Source organism: Platalea leucorodia (assembly GCF_965183815.1).
Source record: "Platalea leucorodia genome assembly, chromosome: 3".
In the NCBI taxonomy this organism is placed as follows: domain Eukaryota; kingdom Metazoa; phylum Chordata; class Aves; order Pelecaniformes; family Threskiornithidae; genus Platalea; species Platalea leucorodia.
In genome coordinates this window covers 52,997,721-53,011,837 of record NC_138825.1, presented here as the reverse complement: position 1 = coordinate 53,011,837, position 14,117 = coordinate 52,997,721, and the positions used below count along the sequence as shown (strand labels likewise).

General features: G+C 40.7%; 1 protein-coding gene across 1 annotated transcript in view; it reads right to left on the bottom strand.

The window, feature by feature from the left end:
* The window catches only part of AGPAT4 (1-acylglycerol-3-phosphate O-acyltransferase 4), an 87,565-nt gene that overhangs the window by 27,775 nt on the left and 45,673 nt on the right, over window positions 1-14,117 (bottom strand). Inside the window, exons 4-5 of the mRNA XM_082306314.1 lie at window positions 6,627-6,788; window positions 4,251-4,404 (exon numbers count right to left, since the gene is read on the bottom strand). Coding sequence (XP_082162440.1) covers window positions 4,251-4,404; window positions 6,627-6,788 — 316 coding nt within the window. The remainder of the gene's footprint in view (window positions 1-4,250; window positions 4,405-6,626; window positions 6,789-14,117) is intronic.

Here is a 14,117-nt window from a genome sequence, read left to right as displayed (position 1 = left end):
ATATTTGGAAGCCTTTTCAAAGGCTCAGAACAGATCATAACTGAAAACAAAATTTTTCCAGCTGAATTGCTATTTTCTTACAAAAATGGTAGGTTTTTTGTTTTGTTTTCTAATCTCTGCCCAGCTTTTTTTTTTTTTTTTGTATCTAACTTTTGGTTCCTTGTATAGCATTCTAACAAAGAGCTACATACTTAAGAATTTAAGATTTAATTTCTTGTTTTCGACCTAAGAAATCTTCGGATTACGTATCTAGAGAGGATTTTTCTTACTTCAACTGTGCTCTTGAATTTCATGCATTATTTTGTGGATATGGTGGATTGTGCCAGAAGGATCATATGACAAATCAACCTACAGGCAATGAGTATGCCTACACAGCTTCATAGTAGCAGACAATGATCTGAAGTGAAGACTGGGAAAGGCAGGGGAAGAGACGGGATGGGGATGGGATTCACTGTACTGCTGGTATGGCAGCCACCTTGACACAACTCTTTGACTTAACATTTCATTGCTCTGGTCATCTTGGTCAAAAATCACTCATCCTCTCAAACTTGGCAGCTTGCTCAGGAGGATGACCAGGAGCCTCACTAAACATTGAAAAAAATCCAGGGCTAAAGTGCAGCTCATAGGAAAAAAAGTCATTGCAAAACCCCCAAACACTGTCATATTGAACTCCATGAGAAAAATCACTGTGGAATTTATTCTCCTGTGTTCCCTCTAGGACAGTAGTTCCCAGCATGCACAACTGGAGGAAAAGGTTGACAACTTGGAGTTATCTACAATCCATCATGAAGCACATTTTTAAATATAAGTCTTAACTAAATAAAAACAGCTGAAAGGAACTGCCTGATATACAGCCAGGCAATAAAAGTAACAGTTAAATATATCTTTTGCAATATTTATGGCATTTATTTTTACTGTAAGTAATGGATGAGTGTTTTAGAAACAGATCTGTATTTTCATTTGCTTCCTTGAACAGTACAAGTAGCAAACTCTGCAACCTAACAGCAATTTATTAAGACAGCAAACAGCTTCTAGAAATTAAGTTCCTGAGGACTGCGTCTGTACTACCAAACTGGCAGCAATGGCCACCGATAAAAATATCAGAACAAGTTCAAAAAATATTAAAAGCACTCCTTTAAGAATCAAACTGTGTGCAGAGATCTGAATTTGTGAAAGCAAGTCTCTGAAGAGAAAAGAATTCCACTATCACCTATGAAAGAAATGAGTTAGGAGGGAAGGTTCTTTACTTGTTATTTTGTGTGAAGGACAATTTTATCCAAATATATGTGCTTATGCTGACTGATATGACACCACTGGTATGGAGGCAGTTTCCCATGTATGCACATTTAAAAAACTCCTTCTGAAGCTAAGTTTTTCAAAACAGATGGATTTGCCAGGCTGATGTCACCAATGCCTGTTTCCAACAGACACAAACCTACCGCCAGGCAGCATTAAGAGTTGATACAAAGTTTCAAAAAGGACCAAGGTGTGATCACTGCTATTGTGGGTGAACTACCTCTACAGCCAGGCTGAATCACCCTTGTCTGAAAGGAGGAACAAAGAACAGAGAAAAAGGAAACGCTGACCTCTGTCACACCCAGCTTGGAACCAGACCCAAACATTTGGCTTGCCTTCACTGCTATGTCATGCTGCAGTTCTCTCCCTTAGCACTCCAGCCAGGCCCACCACCCCTTGCGGAAGAGCAAAAAGTGCATTAGCCTAAGTGGCAGGCCCCAAAATGGGCTCAGAACCAGTCTCACTTTCAGAGACATGCAGGGATGCCCCACTGCAGACTTGGCCACTGAAATGGATGTGAATCATACCGCAAGAGAGACAGGTCAGCCTGCAAGAGTCATTCTTGTAGATCGTTAGAGATGTCACTGAACTGAAGTTATGAACATCTGCATGTTGCCATTGCTTCTTCTGCAGACAGAGCAGCAATTCAGCAGTCACACTGATGCTGTTTGGAACAAGTAATTTGAGGCTGTAATAGAGGGATACAGTCACTTCCCGGGCCACATTATAAGGCAGAGCATAACAATGAGACTCAAGGGATTTACAGTGAACAAGTCAAATAGTACTATTTACCAATGCAAATATTCAAAAGAAAAAAATGCCTAAATTACTACAGCATATAGCTTCTGCATATATCGACACCTATAACAACATGTTACTGCATATAACGTGGGTACCAAATGACACTGCAGGTTAACAGAGATAAGTGGTCAAATCCTATCAGTATTCATGCAAGAAAGGAATAATTTCTAGATAGAACTTATATTTCTAGATTATGGACTGTCAAAACAGATGTCCCTCACATTCTCCATCCAAAAAACGTTTATGGACTTCCTTGTTACCTGTACATCTTAATGTTACAAGGAACGCTAAAAATAAGATATTGTTTACAAAGGCCTTTCAAATGCTCTTCGCATGTACCCCCGTCTCCATAGGAGAGAAATGTATAGTAACCCAGACAGTAACTCTTATTATCTCCCTCTCACTGAAAAAAGCAACAAGGCAAGTAAAGCAACATACCCAGAAGAATTTGCAAGACCGATCTGGGGTCATCAGCTGTTTCCCTCAGAGGGTTTTTGGTTGGGTTTTTAAGCTATACAGTTTCAACAAAAACTATCTATGACTGTTTGTGCTTCTCCTTGAACCCTCACAGGGAAATACTACCTTCTTATTAGCCTTACCCTGTTTGATCCAGCAAGTCACAGCTTCTGGATTGAGGTAGTAACATACAGTTCCCTAAGTAAATAAGTAATCTAGCAATCTCAGTCTTCTTTTTCTGAAGGCATTTCAAATATTTGGGATTCTAGGAAGTATTACTGCAGTATATCGCATGAATGCCCAAAACTTTTTATAAATGTCACTCGGGTTCCCTAAAATTGTTTCCTTTTGAAACATTTTCCCACAAATCAGCTACTTGTCCACAATCATACCATGTTTTGCTTGCTTTACACAGAGCAGTGAGAAGAACAAAAACACGACCAAAATAACCTGTCCTTGATTCCCAGCTCAGGGCATTGGAGGTCACAGAGTTTTGACTTTGCTCTTCAATGCCTCAAGTCTACCTCCACTTGCCCTCAGCAAAACAGTCACCATTACTCAAAAGGGAAGGTTAAACTGTGCCCTTAAGGGAGTTGCTGGATGCTGCACATAACTTACTGCTTCACATACCAGAAAAGATCCAAGCTATGCTATCCATTTTGGGGGTGGGAAGTTATGGATGCCTGACAAGCTACAACAGTGATATCATCTACCTGACTTGCAAGAGGATATGTAGAAGACACATGACAGGTAGCAAGACAGCTGACTGCAAAGCTTTTTTTACAGCAGCTATCCCAGATATGCCACATGAAAACATGTCTTCAAAGACAAAAGAAGTTTTGACATTAACTTCAGTCAAGCTAGAACATTTTCTTCTAAACCACTAAGCACTTTGTCTTTCTTACATATCAGCCTTCTAACAACACACAAATCTACCAAACCCCAAAGATACCGTAGCACTATGGCTACTTAGCACTGTCTTTCCTTTGCCCATGAAGTACACAGCAGAAGACTTTGATGGATTGTATTAGTCAAAGAAAATATTTCAAAGGCACATGTGCCATATTCTTACTGATGTCACTTTAAAGTTGGCAAATGCAAGTAACCAGAAATAAGTGGGCAGTGGGGAGTTCAGAACAACATTAACAAAGAAAAACTTACTCATGTTCTGTAATGTAGAAATAGTTTATTTATAAATTTCACCTACATGTATCTCCAGTCGAGGTCTACTCCCCTTTCCCACTTCCACAAAGAAACTAAAGGGTACTTCTACACAGAAATTTAAAAGTAGAATTTTTTTGATTTAAAAATGGTGTTATTTGAGGCAGGTATTTACCACAAGAAAATATTTAAGGCACACTGCCTCAGATTCTTTAGTGACGTATTTGCTTCATTTAGAATAGGATTGCTTAGTAAATACTAAGAAATACTATCCTTTGGCAATAGGTATGAAACATGCAACTTGAGATCCCCCAATACAGACTCATAGTAACAGAAAACAAAACAAAAAATAGTTGCCCCAGGACTTTGTTAGTAAAACCTAATCTTTAATTTTCTCAGGCTAGTGGAAGAAAGGCCAGAAAAGATCCCAGGGCTTTTCTGCTAGGACACATGCTACAGGGAAAAGAAGAGCATGGCAAAGTGACAGCAGTTAGATGAAATAACCATTTAGCATTATTCCTTGTGACTTTCCTTACCTACATTTCTCAAACACTGCACGGTGACAGCAAATCCTTTTGTTCGTGGCAGTAGGTGATACTTGAGCTTGGGCAGTCCTTTGGCTTCGGCTACCTGCATGCTAATCTGGTGCTTCTGTTCTGTGAACCTTGTGCCCTCGCAATGAATCAGGAACTAAAACCAAGAGAGAACTACAGTTAGACAGCAGCTCAGGTCTTCGACATCTGTCTGACCAGAGGCCTCTCTAATTCCCACCAACAGCCCAAATGAACACTGCTAGTAGGGACAGGTGTCGCCACTACACATTTAGGTAATTTAATTGCCCTGGAGTTAAAAAAAAGAAAAAGAAAAAAAAAAGCCCAAACCAAACCCTCTCAATTGTCCCCACCCATCCAATTTGTCATCCTCTGGTTTGAACTCTAGCCTTTAGGCTTTAACATCTGCTCTGTTACTTGCTATCAGAATGACTTGCTTTCTCTAAATGAGTCACTCCGTCTCTAACGAGATGTTAGAAAATACTGAAAACATACCTCCTGTCGCAAATCTCTCACTGATGGTGAGGTTTTTGAGTGTCATGGTATCTAAAACTTGGTAAGTGTCTAAACCAAACACATTTCTAGGAAATGCTTCAGTGCCCGGCTTGCTTCCCCTCACTCCGAGCTGCTCGCTTTCACTACGGCATGAGGACCACTGACAACTGCAGAGAGTAACTTTGATGCCAATGGCTGAGCTGATAACAGATGTAAGGCAGTAGATGAAGGACAACTGAAAGCCTCATCCCCTTACGAACTATACAGTGGAAGTGCTCAGACATGAACGATTACAATTTTGCCACTGGCAGGCAGGGGAGAGCAGACAGATCTTTGGAGATTTACCACTTGCTCATCTGCTTTCTGCCAAGCCTGAATGCAAACTAACACATCAGAGAGCATTGCCAAATCACACAAGCTAGGTCCTCATAACCCACAGCAAGGATTTAGCCAACAAAGACAGGGACTGAAGAAAACTAGCTGAGCAGCCAGCTTCAGTTCCAGCTCATCTAAGAGCACTTTTACTCATGTATCACATGCATAATGTTCAACAGCCAGATGAAACATACAGAAACTGATGAGAAAATCATTCTAGCCCACTTGACATGCTCTGTCTTTTTACCTTCCAAGGTGCTATTGCTGTGACTTTCGATGTTATGTTACCATATAAAGGCAAATTAAAACTCCACACTGCAATAACCCCAGGTGTACATCAACAACTGTCTCTCTTACTACAGGTATAGCTCCTTCTCAGTAATTCCTCTACAGCAGTATAAAAAGGATGGTGGCAGTTTGCGCTCACCAATTAGTGCTGAACTGCCTAGGTGTACAGAAAGGCATTCAACACTTTTTAAGAGTCACAGAGCACAGGCAAACCCCTGTGACACAGATTAGAACTAGAAACCAAGAATTGTCCCCTTGCTAGACAGCCTCCTGCCTGGAAGTTATTTAATCATCCAAGCACAGAGCTTAGTTTTGATTGCTTAGTGCTCATTTAAGTCAATGACCATTAAAAAAAGTTTTGTTTCAGAGAATGAGAGATACAGCATATACATCTTCACTAGGAAACTGCTTCTTAAGCAATAGTTTCTGTAGGCCCTTGCGAGTCTGCTTAAGGTACCATTTCCTTAACTGAATACCTCTCTTGCCATCACCAGCTCATGAGAACTAGGATTTTTCTGATTACTGAGAAGATAAAAAATTCAAAAGGCTTTTCATTCCCAGGCTAGGAATTGCCAGGCAGGCTCAATTCTAAAAAATGATGCTGATGCAAAAAGTAACTCCTGTTACTGAAAGGTGACACCAATCCTCTCCCTGTAACACAGCTGATGGCCCCAGAGGCCACTTCTCTGACCAGGTACTTATCCGTGGCTTCCACTTCTACTGGGCCATGTCTAACCTAGCACCTTCACAGGAATGGCAGAATCAAGGGGAAATGAAAGGACAAAATACTAGTATGAACTCAGCAATCTAAGGTGAGAGGGGAGCTTAGCTAAAGAATACAGTTAATATGTTTCAATACAACATTGTTACATGCATCTGTTACACTGCCATGAACCCCAGCATCTACCCCTTGCCAGCTCCTGCATTTGAGGGACCACAAAGATTACTGAATGGATCACAGCGAAGGTATTTTTGCAATAACATCTGTAGTGCTCCATACAACAGAAGAAGAAAACAGACAAGACAGACTATTACATTCTCAAGAGAGAACTCAATTCTTAGAGAATACTCTCCTGCTACTACCAGGAAGCTCATGAATCAAAGTTCTTGGGAGCAAGCTGGTGACTATCACATATTGTCTATGCCCTTCATCCCTCCCAAGCACTACAGCACCTCGCACTCCACTTGTTAGTTGTCACTCACCCAAAAGTTTTCAGGGTAGTCCCGGAGGTTCAACAACTTCTGCATGACTGTTTTCCGATCTTCCTCCCACTTACGCTTGCAGAAGACTATCTCTAGGAAATACCACATCCAGCCAATGATAGGCATGTAGGAGAGCTCCTTCTTTGCAAGCACTTTGGAACTCTGCAAGACAGAGTCAAAACAAGTAAAACAGAGTTACACCACTTAGAGTTCTCTGTGCATATGACATATGCACAGTTAGACACTAATATATTGATTCATATTGACCAGTCCCAGTTTTAACACCAGTGCAAAAGCAAAATAAATAAGTTTTTCCTCATACAACAGAATAGTCAAATCTAATCTCAGACATCTGCATGAAAGAAGACTTCCAGAATTAAATATATATATATATACACACACACACGTGTGTGTGTGTGTCTCTATCCTGCTCAAACCCTGAAACCCAAAGCGCAAGCCAAATTCCTTCAAACACTGAGGAATCCATGCAATAGACCTAAACCACATAAAACTAATTCTTAATTCAAGCAGACCCTGGGCAGTGGCAACTCAATTTCCTTTAAGATATCTTGCAACTATACTTCTCCCCAAAGCTGGGGCATCTCACCATGACAAAAAAAACAAAAAAAAACACACACAAAAAAAACCCCCCACTATTCTGAATGAGAAGCAGAGTCACAGAGCCATTGCTGCACAACAACATACCGATGCATACACATGGAAGGAACTTTAAACAACACTCAAAACCACAGCAGCAATAAAAATACTTAATTTGTGTTTAGGTTTGTTTACAGAAGGGCAGAAATACTTACACTAGTGAATTTCTCCTCAAAGCATGCTTCTGGAGTGTAAAAAAAAAAAAAAGAAGAAAAAAAAATAGAAAAGTACTGTTCCTGTCTTGCAGGTGTGACAGACACTGAAGTGATTTGTCCAGACCCTCCAGAAGAAGTCTGTGGTTTATCAAGCATTCAACAAGTTTCAAATCTCAAATCCTACTCCAGAACTTAACTCCATGATCATCTCAGACTGACACCCCTTTGGGCAGGAGAACTGATTCCACTTGCTCCTTTCCTAGCTTCCAAGCCAGCCTGCCTTGGTGAGCTGTCTTGCATTTCACTTTGTTATTTCATGAATAAAATGGCATGTGTGTGTGTGTATAGAAATTGTTGCTTCAGCATTTCCTGAAAAACAGTGACATTTTCTTAGAGGAGAGATGGAGCAATTACAGTCCAGTTTCTATCCATGATATCATTATAAGCTATCCAATCAGAGTCCTCTGCTGATGGGTTCTCCTCTGCAGATGGGTTCCAGGACATCGCATTTGACTAGTAGGAATTATTTACTGGTAGAAATTACCATCAACAGAAATTATTCGCTTTTATTTTTTTGGTTACTGTTGTTCATTTCGTTACTAGGGGAAGAGACTTGACCTAATTCTTTATCTCAGCTCATTTCTCTCATCTACTCTCCCTCCTCGAGAAGGAAAATACCTTAAATAATTCAGCTCTCTAAAAGCTCATAAGACTGGAAGACAAGTGCACATCACATAGCTTCACTAGCAACTGTTACACAGAAGCAGAGCATAAGATGACATGACACAATTCTGTTTCTAAGAATGCAGGAACCATCTCTATCAAATCATTTAACACTTTGTAATAAAGCACTCCCTCTTGTTCATTTGAGAATTCCAGTGACGGGCCCGGATCAGGACTGCAAACCCAGCTCTCGCACAAGGAGCAGCTCTAGGATTCAGCACACTTTTTGCCGTTTCAATTTCAAGCCATGTCAGACATTAGTCCCTATTGCATGGCAGCAGCAATGCTCAGGCCAGCCTCCTCTTCCAGCTCTCCAAACTGGCCACAGAGAAACAGGCTCTCCTCCCACCCCTTTCCTTAGCTCTCTGTTTTTTTTCCCCACACTACTGTTTCTCCTTTTCTCAGTTACTCTTAATACAAGTAATTTTCTTATTTCCAACATAAATGTAAATAGTTCTAGCAGGTATCATTAGAGGCCTCCAAAGAGCATTTTTTGTTGTCGGCCACGTACAGTATAGCTTCCATTCAAAGCACGCAGACCAGTTCATGCACTCTTCCATTCCTCTCCCCCGTACATGCCTGAGGAAGACAGCTGAGCCAAGGCTTTGCCCCACGAAACCGCAACAGATGCAAAGTGTTTCTAGCTGAGCAGGGAGGGCTAGAACCTTAGGGAACTACTGCCCGCCTCAGCCACGACCAGGGCAGCTGTCAGCTGCAGCCTAGCACAAGCCACTGCACAATGAGGCAAACAGCAACAGTGTCACCCCAAAAAAATCAGAAAAAACCCCCACGTTTTTAAAGTTTATTTACAGTAAGTGTTCAGTATCATAAGACATACCATAAACAAATGTAAGTGTGCTCTGCATAGGATGTACAAGGCCTCCAGAGCATGGAGTCAGACAACACAATCTAATAGTTCTCCCTCTCAGACTTTAAAACACAGGAATCTTAGTCCAAAAAGCAAGCTAAAGTAACTATTTCACCATAGCTATTTTTTAATATTTTGCATATTTTAAAAAGCATATGAGTTAAACAAGGGGCAGGAGAGAAGTTGCTACCGTTTTTTTTTCCCCCCGTGAAACAAAGAAATGATGTTGTGAGCTAAGGTGTCACATAGCACAGGTATAACCACAAAAGCAGAGTAGATATTTGAATTCTTCCCCAGGGCACGTTCTCATTCATTTTCTGTGCCGATACATTTTTAAAATTTAAAAGCACTCTTTTAGACATGCGAGTGTATGACTCCTTAGATGCACATAAAAAGAAACTAAATCACCTTATGCTATTTTGTGCACCCCATCTATCCTAGGAGTAGCAGGCAGGCTAATAACACAGAACTAATCAGAGAAAGGAAACTCTTCAGTGCATTATACTAGCAAGACTGCTCTTGTGTGGGAGGAATACATTAGGCCTTCCCTCAGAAGGTACCATCTCTCTTACAATAACTAGAGCTACAATCTATTCTGTTTCAGTCATCTACCCATGCACAGCTCCTGTGTAAATACCTGAGGGGAAAAATGCAGCTCTAGTTGACTTCGGCCACTAACTTTTCCTTTACCAAAGTGCTTTGGTAAATGTGTGACAGTCACCTCTAACCTTCAAATTCAGCTTGTTCAGTGGAATAAATGTCATTAAGAAGTGCTGATTTATTCCATGTAAGCTGCCTTCTTGAAGGCAGTCAAACATATTCAGTGCTCAGAACTGTGTAATTCCAACAGATGTTTAATGAAATTACCGCTGGATGGGGACAACTTGTCTACAGTTCTAGCATTTTAATCCAGGTTAATTTCTTTCGGCCAAATTTGTTCAGATGGAAATAGCCACGAAGTTCTCTTTTTGTGAACAACTGCACTAACATAACATAACAAAAAAAATATTTTTACAAGTTTATTTTAGATGCATTTGCACAGCTATGCTGTCAGAGAAAGAAAATCTTGATTTATATGCCCAGCCTCAGTTATTCAGCACCTCTTGATCACAGAATGCAACAAATGGCACGAAATCAACCTGCAAGCCCACGTCTAACAAAATTTGTTCCACAGCTTCAAAACAAATTCATTGTAGCTGCAAACCATTAGCAGCAGCAATCTGCCTCATAAGTTATTTGCTCTCCAGGCTGCCCTCAGCACTGACATACTTTTGATGATTCTGTTTGCTCTATTTTTGAAATACAGCACTCCTTCATATTACACTCTCTGGGACATCAAGATGGAAAGATAAGTTTCTTTAGTCCCTCCAAGCTATGGTTGCAGAAATTTAGTTAGGCTCCTGATTTCTAACACTTCATATTGAATAAAACTTGTCTATGTTGGAAAGGTAAAACAGCAATATTTTAGAGGATGTATGCCCAAGCATATGCTAAGATGCTGTGTTAAATACAAATAATAATGTAGTTTTGCTGCCTACATGAACAATTACATAACTTCTATTAATATACTAAAATGTACAAATGAACTACTGGGTTCACACACCTATCAGTCCTATACAATAACCTAGCAAAAGTCTCTTCTCACACCCATATTTAAGGCCATGCTCAGTTTTTCCAACAGCAAGCTTCAAAATAAACAACTTTTAAATAAAATCTGGGTTTCCTGGCATATGGAACAGATAGTTAGGGTTAAAAATTATTACATGTGCTTAGCAATTTTTTATGAGAAACTTAAAGCAAGATAGATAACAACTAGTTTTTCATAATGGTTTTCTGCCTTCTCTACCCTGCCAAGGAATAAACAACTATGGCCTCTTTTAGAAATGCACATATTTTGATGCCAACATAATGAGCCACTCAGAATAATGTTTATGTTTTGCCAAGGTAGAAAGATCACCAGCATTAATAACTTGAAACTCAAGACACCAGAAGATGAACAGATAAACCAGCAGGTTTAGATTTGAAGTGCAAGCAATTTTTGCTAAAATAAATGTCTTCATCTCAGAAAAAGTGTTACTAAAATGACTAAAAAAAGCTATTTTATCACTGCTTGGTTAGATCAAGCAACAAAGCAGAAGGGTACGGTGAATCCTGGCAGGGAGTAAGGTGTAAGTCCTGAATAATGCCTCCTTCCTCAGAACATGCCTATGTCCTGATTTCAAGTTCTGGGTCCAGTAGGTTGGTTATCAAAGGGATGCTTAGCACACGCCTTGAAGAAGCTAAATGCTACTAATGTCTTTAAATGCTGATACAGTAGCTAGGCTGTCCACCACTAAGAAGATGGTAAGTCCTAGGACTGGCATGTCACAGGCAGGAAAAGGGAAGGGCACAGCAGAGCGCAGGGACCTGTCACCAAGACCACATCTCTATTTACACAACAGAGCGACACACAGATACCGGAGTCTGCATCTCCCCCAGCCATTGCACCGGCATGGGGTGGAAAAACAGAGCATTCACAACACAACCATAGCACTCACCCTGGCTCAGGATCATAACAACCGCCCTGCCTTTTATTAGGCAACACTGGCATGGACAAAGCTCCGTCCTGTTGGGGCTATGCTGTTTCCAACTCTACAGAAAGCCAAGTTGGCAGCGCAGCTCCTCCTGCCCTCCCAGCCTGTTGCAGCCACCTCTGTGTCAGGAGGAATCAGGACCCAGCTGTCCCTGTGGACGCCCGTGCTGCCCATGGCAGCAAGATGCTGACTTGGCATCAAGCACCTCATATTCCCTCCCTCCTGCACACATCACTGAGGTCTGGCAGCACAAGGAGGCGGGTACGTGTGGCTGATGGGTGTCAAGGACTGAAAACAAAACAGGAAGATCCCTTCACAAAAAAACATAAGTGGAATACACATGCAAGTCATTGTATTGGGCTGAACACAGGTTTGCCCAAAATCCTCATTGACTTCTAGTTTTTTGTGGTTTGCTTCCTTCTTCTAATTTCCAATAACAACCAAAAATTTTCTAAGGTTTGGTACTGTCAACAACTACACATCAGTAACTTCAGCTAGCAAGACAATATCAGTGGCTACAATAACTTGCAAGAGTAAAAGTGAGCATAGAATTGCTTCTTGATATGGTTTTCTCCTTCTCCGCTATAAATGAACAGATCTCTGGCTCTCACTGAGTACTGTCAACCGAGTACCTCCTAGCATTTTCAATGGGTGCTCCAAAAGTATCATATTAAAGACAAAATTAAAAAGTAGAATACACGTTAGAATTGCCATTCCCCCCCGCCCCCCCCCCCCCCTTTATTCTTAGCTTCTCCTTTGGTTATTTTTCATGAAAGCAGAGAACCTCATGCCACCGAAGTACAGTCCTTAGAAGAGGACTCAGGTTCACAAACCTAACAACATGCGAGACTATGCCACCTCCACCCCCTGCAAAGAGCAAAAAAACCAAACCCACATTGATTTTAAAAAAAAAAAAAAAAACAAAAAACAAAACCAAACCGCATTGATAGAGCATTATAAACCTGTTGCGACTACGGCAATTTGGCTACAAGGAGAAAGGAGAAAGCCAGTACTGAAGAAGAGAGACAAAAGAAGGAGCAGAACAACACACAGACCGAATGGTACAACTAAGACCAGGAGGAACAGTTTTCATATCATGATTAAAAACATAGAGGAAAAGGGAAAGACTTTTTTCTTTTGGGGCCAGAAGAGGCAAGACAGGTTTTAGGAAGTTTAATTTTGGTTTTAAATGAGCAAAACCAAGCAAAAAAATACAGTTCTTATTGGCTTCATTTAATAAAAGTTCAAGCTGTAAAATACTGAGAGTTTGGACACACGCTTGGAGCACCGTTAAGCGCACTGCCGTTGCCTGCCAGGGCTGCAGGGTACAGCTGGATGTCACAACAAAGCCATTCTGTCTGCCTGCTGCAGCCAAGCACAATCAGTCCCACTCCTTCGGCCATAAGTTGTCTTCACCTTCGCCCTCTTCCTCCTCCCCAGTCATCTCTCCTTTTTTCATTGGATTAATTAAGGCCGGAGAGAGAGAAGGAGTGTCTGACACATGCCAACACAGGGTGGACAAGCACCAGAACAGATGCAGGAGACAGGATAGCACGTGCAAGATTTCCTTTTCAGCAGCAGTGGACACAAGATCAGCTCAGTAAGATGTTGGTAGATACCTAAAGTTTGCACAGAAACTTCATGGAGTATAAAATTAAACAGCATTAAATATAAAACCCCATTGGCTCACCAAGTTCCTCAGCAACAAAATGCTGGAGGCTGGGACACCACTTAGAAATCTCTCTGGACACTTGCCTTTTTCTTGTAACTCCTTTCCCAAACATCTGCTTTTAGCCTCTGTTGAAGGCAGAGCACGACCAGCCCTCAGCATAATGGTTCTTACATTCCTGATTGTGCTGCCACACCAAACCCTGGAGCTTTGCACACTACAAACTCGTGTAAGGCAGCACAAAGTCAAACCAAGCTACACCCCCTATGCCTACGCATTCATCCACTCCCATGCTGCCCAATCCAAGTACCAGTATGCCAATACAGACAATCCATTCACAAAACAGATTGTGTGTCTTTTTTGGTATTTTTTTGTCTTTTTTTTTTTTTTTTTTTTTTTTTTAACCTGGCTTAAGATGAACCTCGACTAGTTGCCCCAATAGGGAAATGCAATGCTTTGCTGTGTAAAGACATCTATGCAAATGAGAGCACATGGGAACTATTTCTTCCTGGAACAGTTTCTGGGAAGTAAAACCACAGTACATTACTCAAGACTGAAACAGTTTAAAAAATTAAAAACCATAAAAAACATATATCAGTTCCTAAAAGAATCCTCAGATTAGCAAAAATACAAACTGAGTAATAACTGTAAGCATCTAAATACAGGAAAAATTATTTTCAGTTAGTGCAGCACGCTTTTATGTAGCGATTTTCTTATGTGTAGGGAACAGTATAAAAAAATTAAAACATAATCCTGATTACCTGTAGGGAAACTGTAAAAAAATTATTAAAGCTAATGAGATTCAATCCAACCACACAGCACCAATGTAAAATCAGATTTTTGACC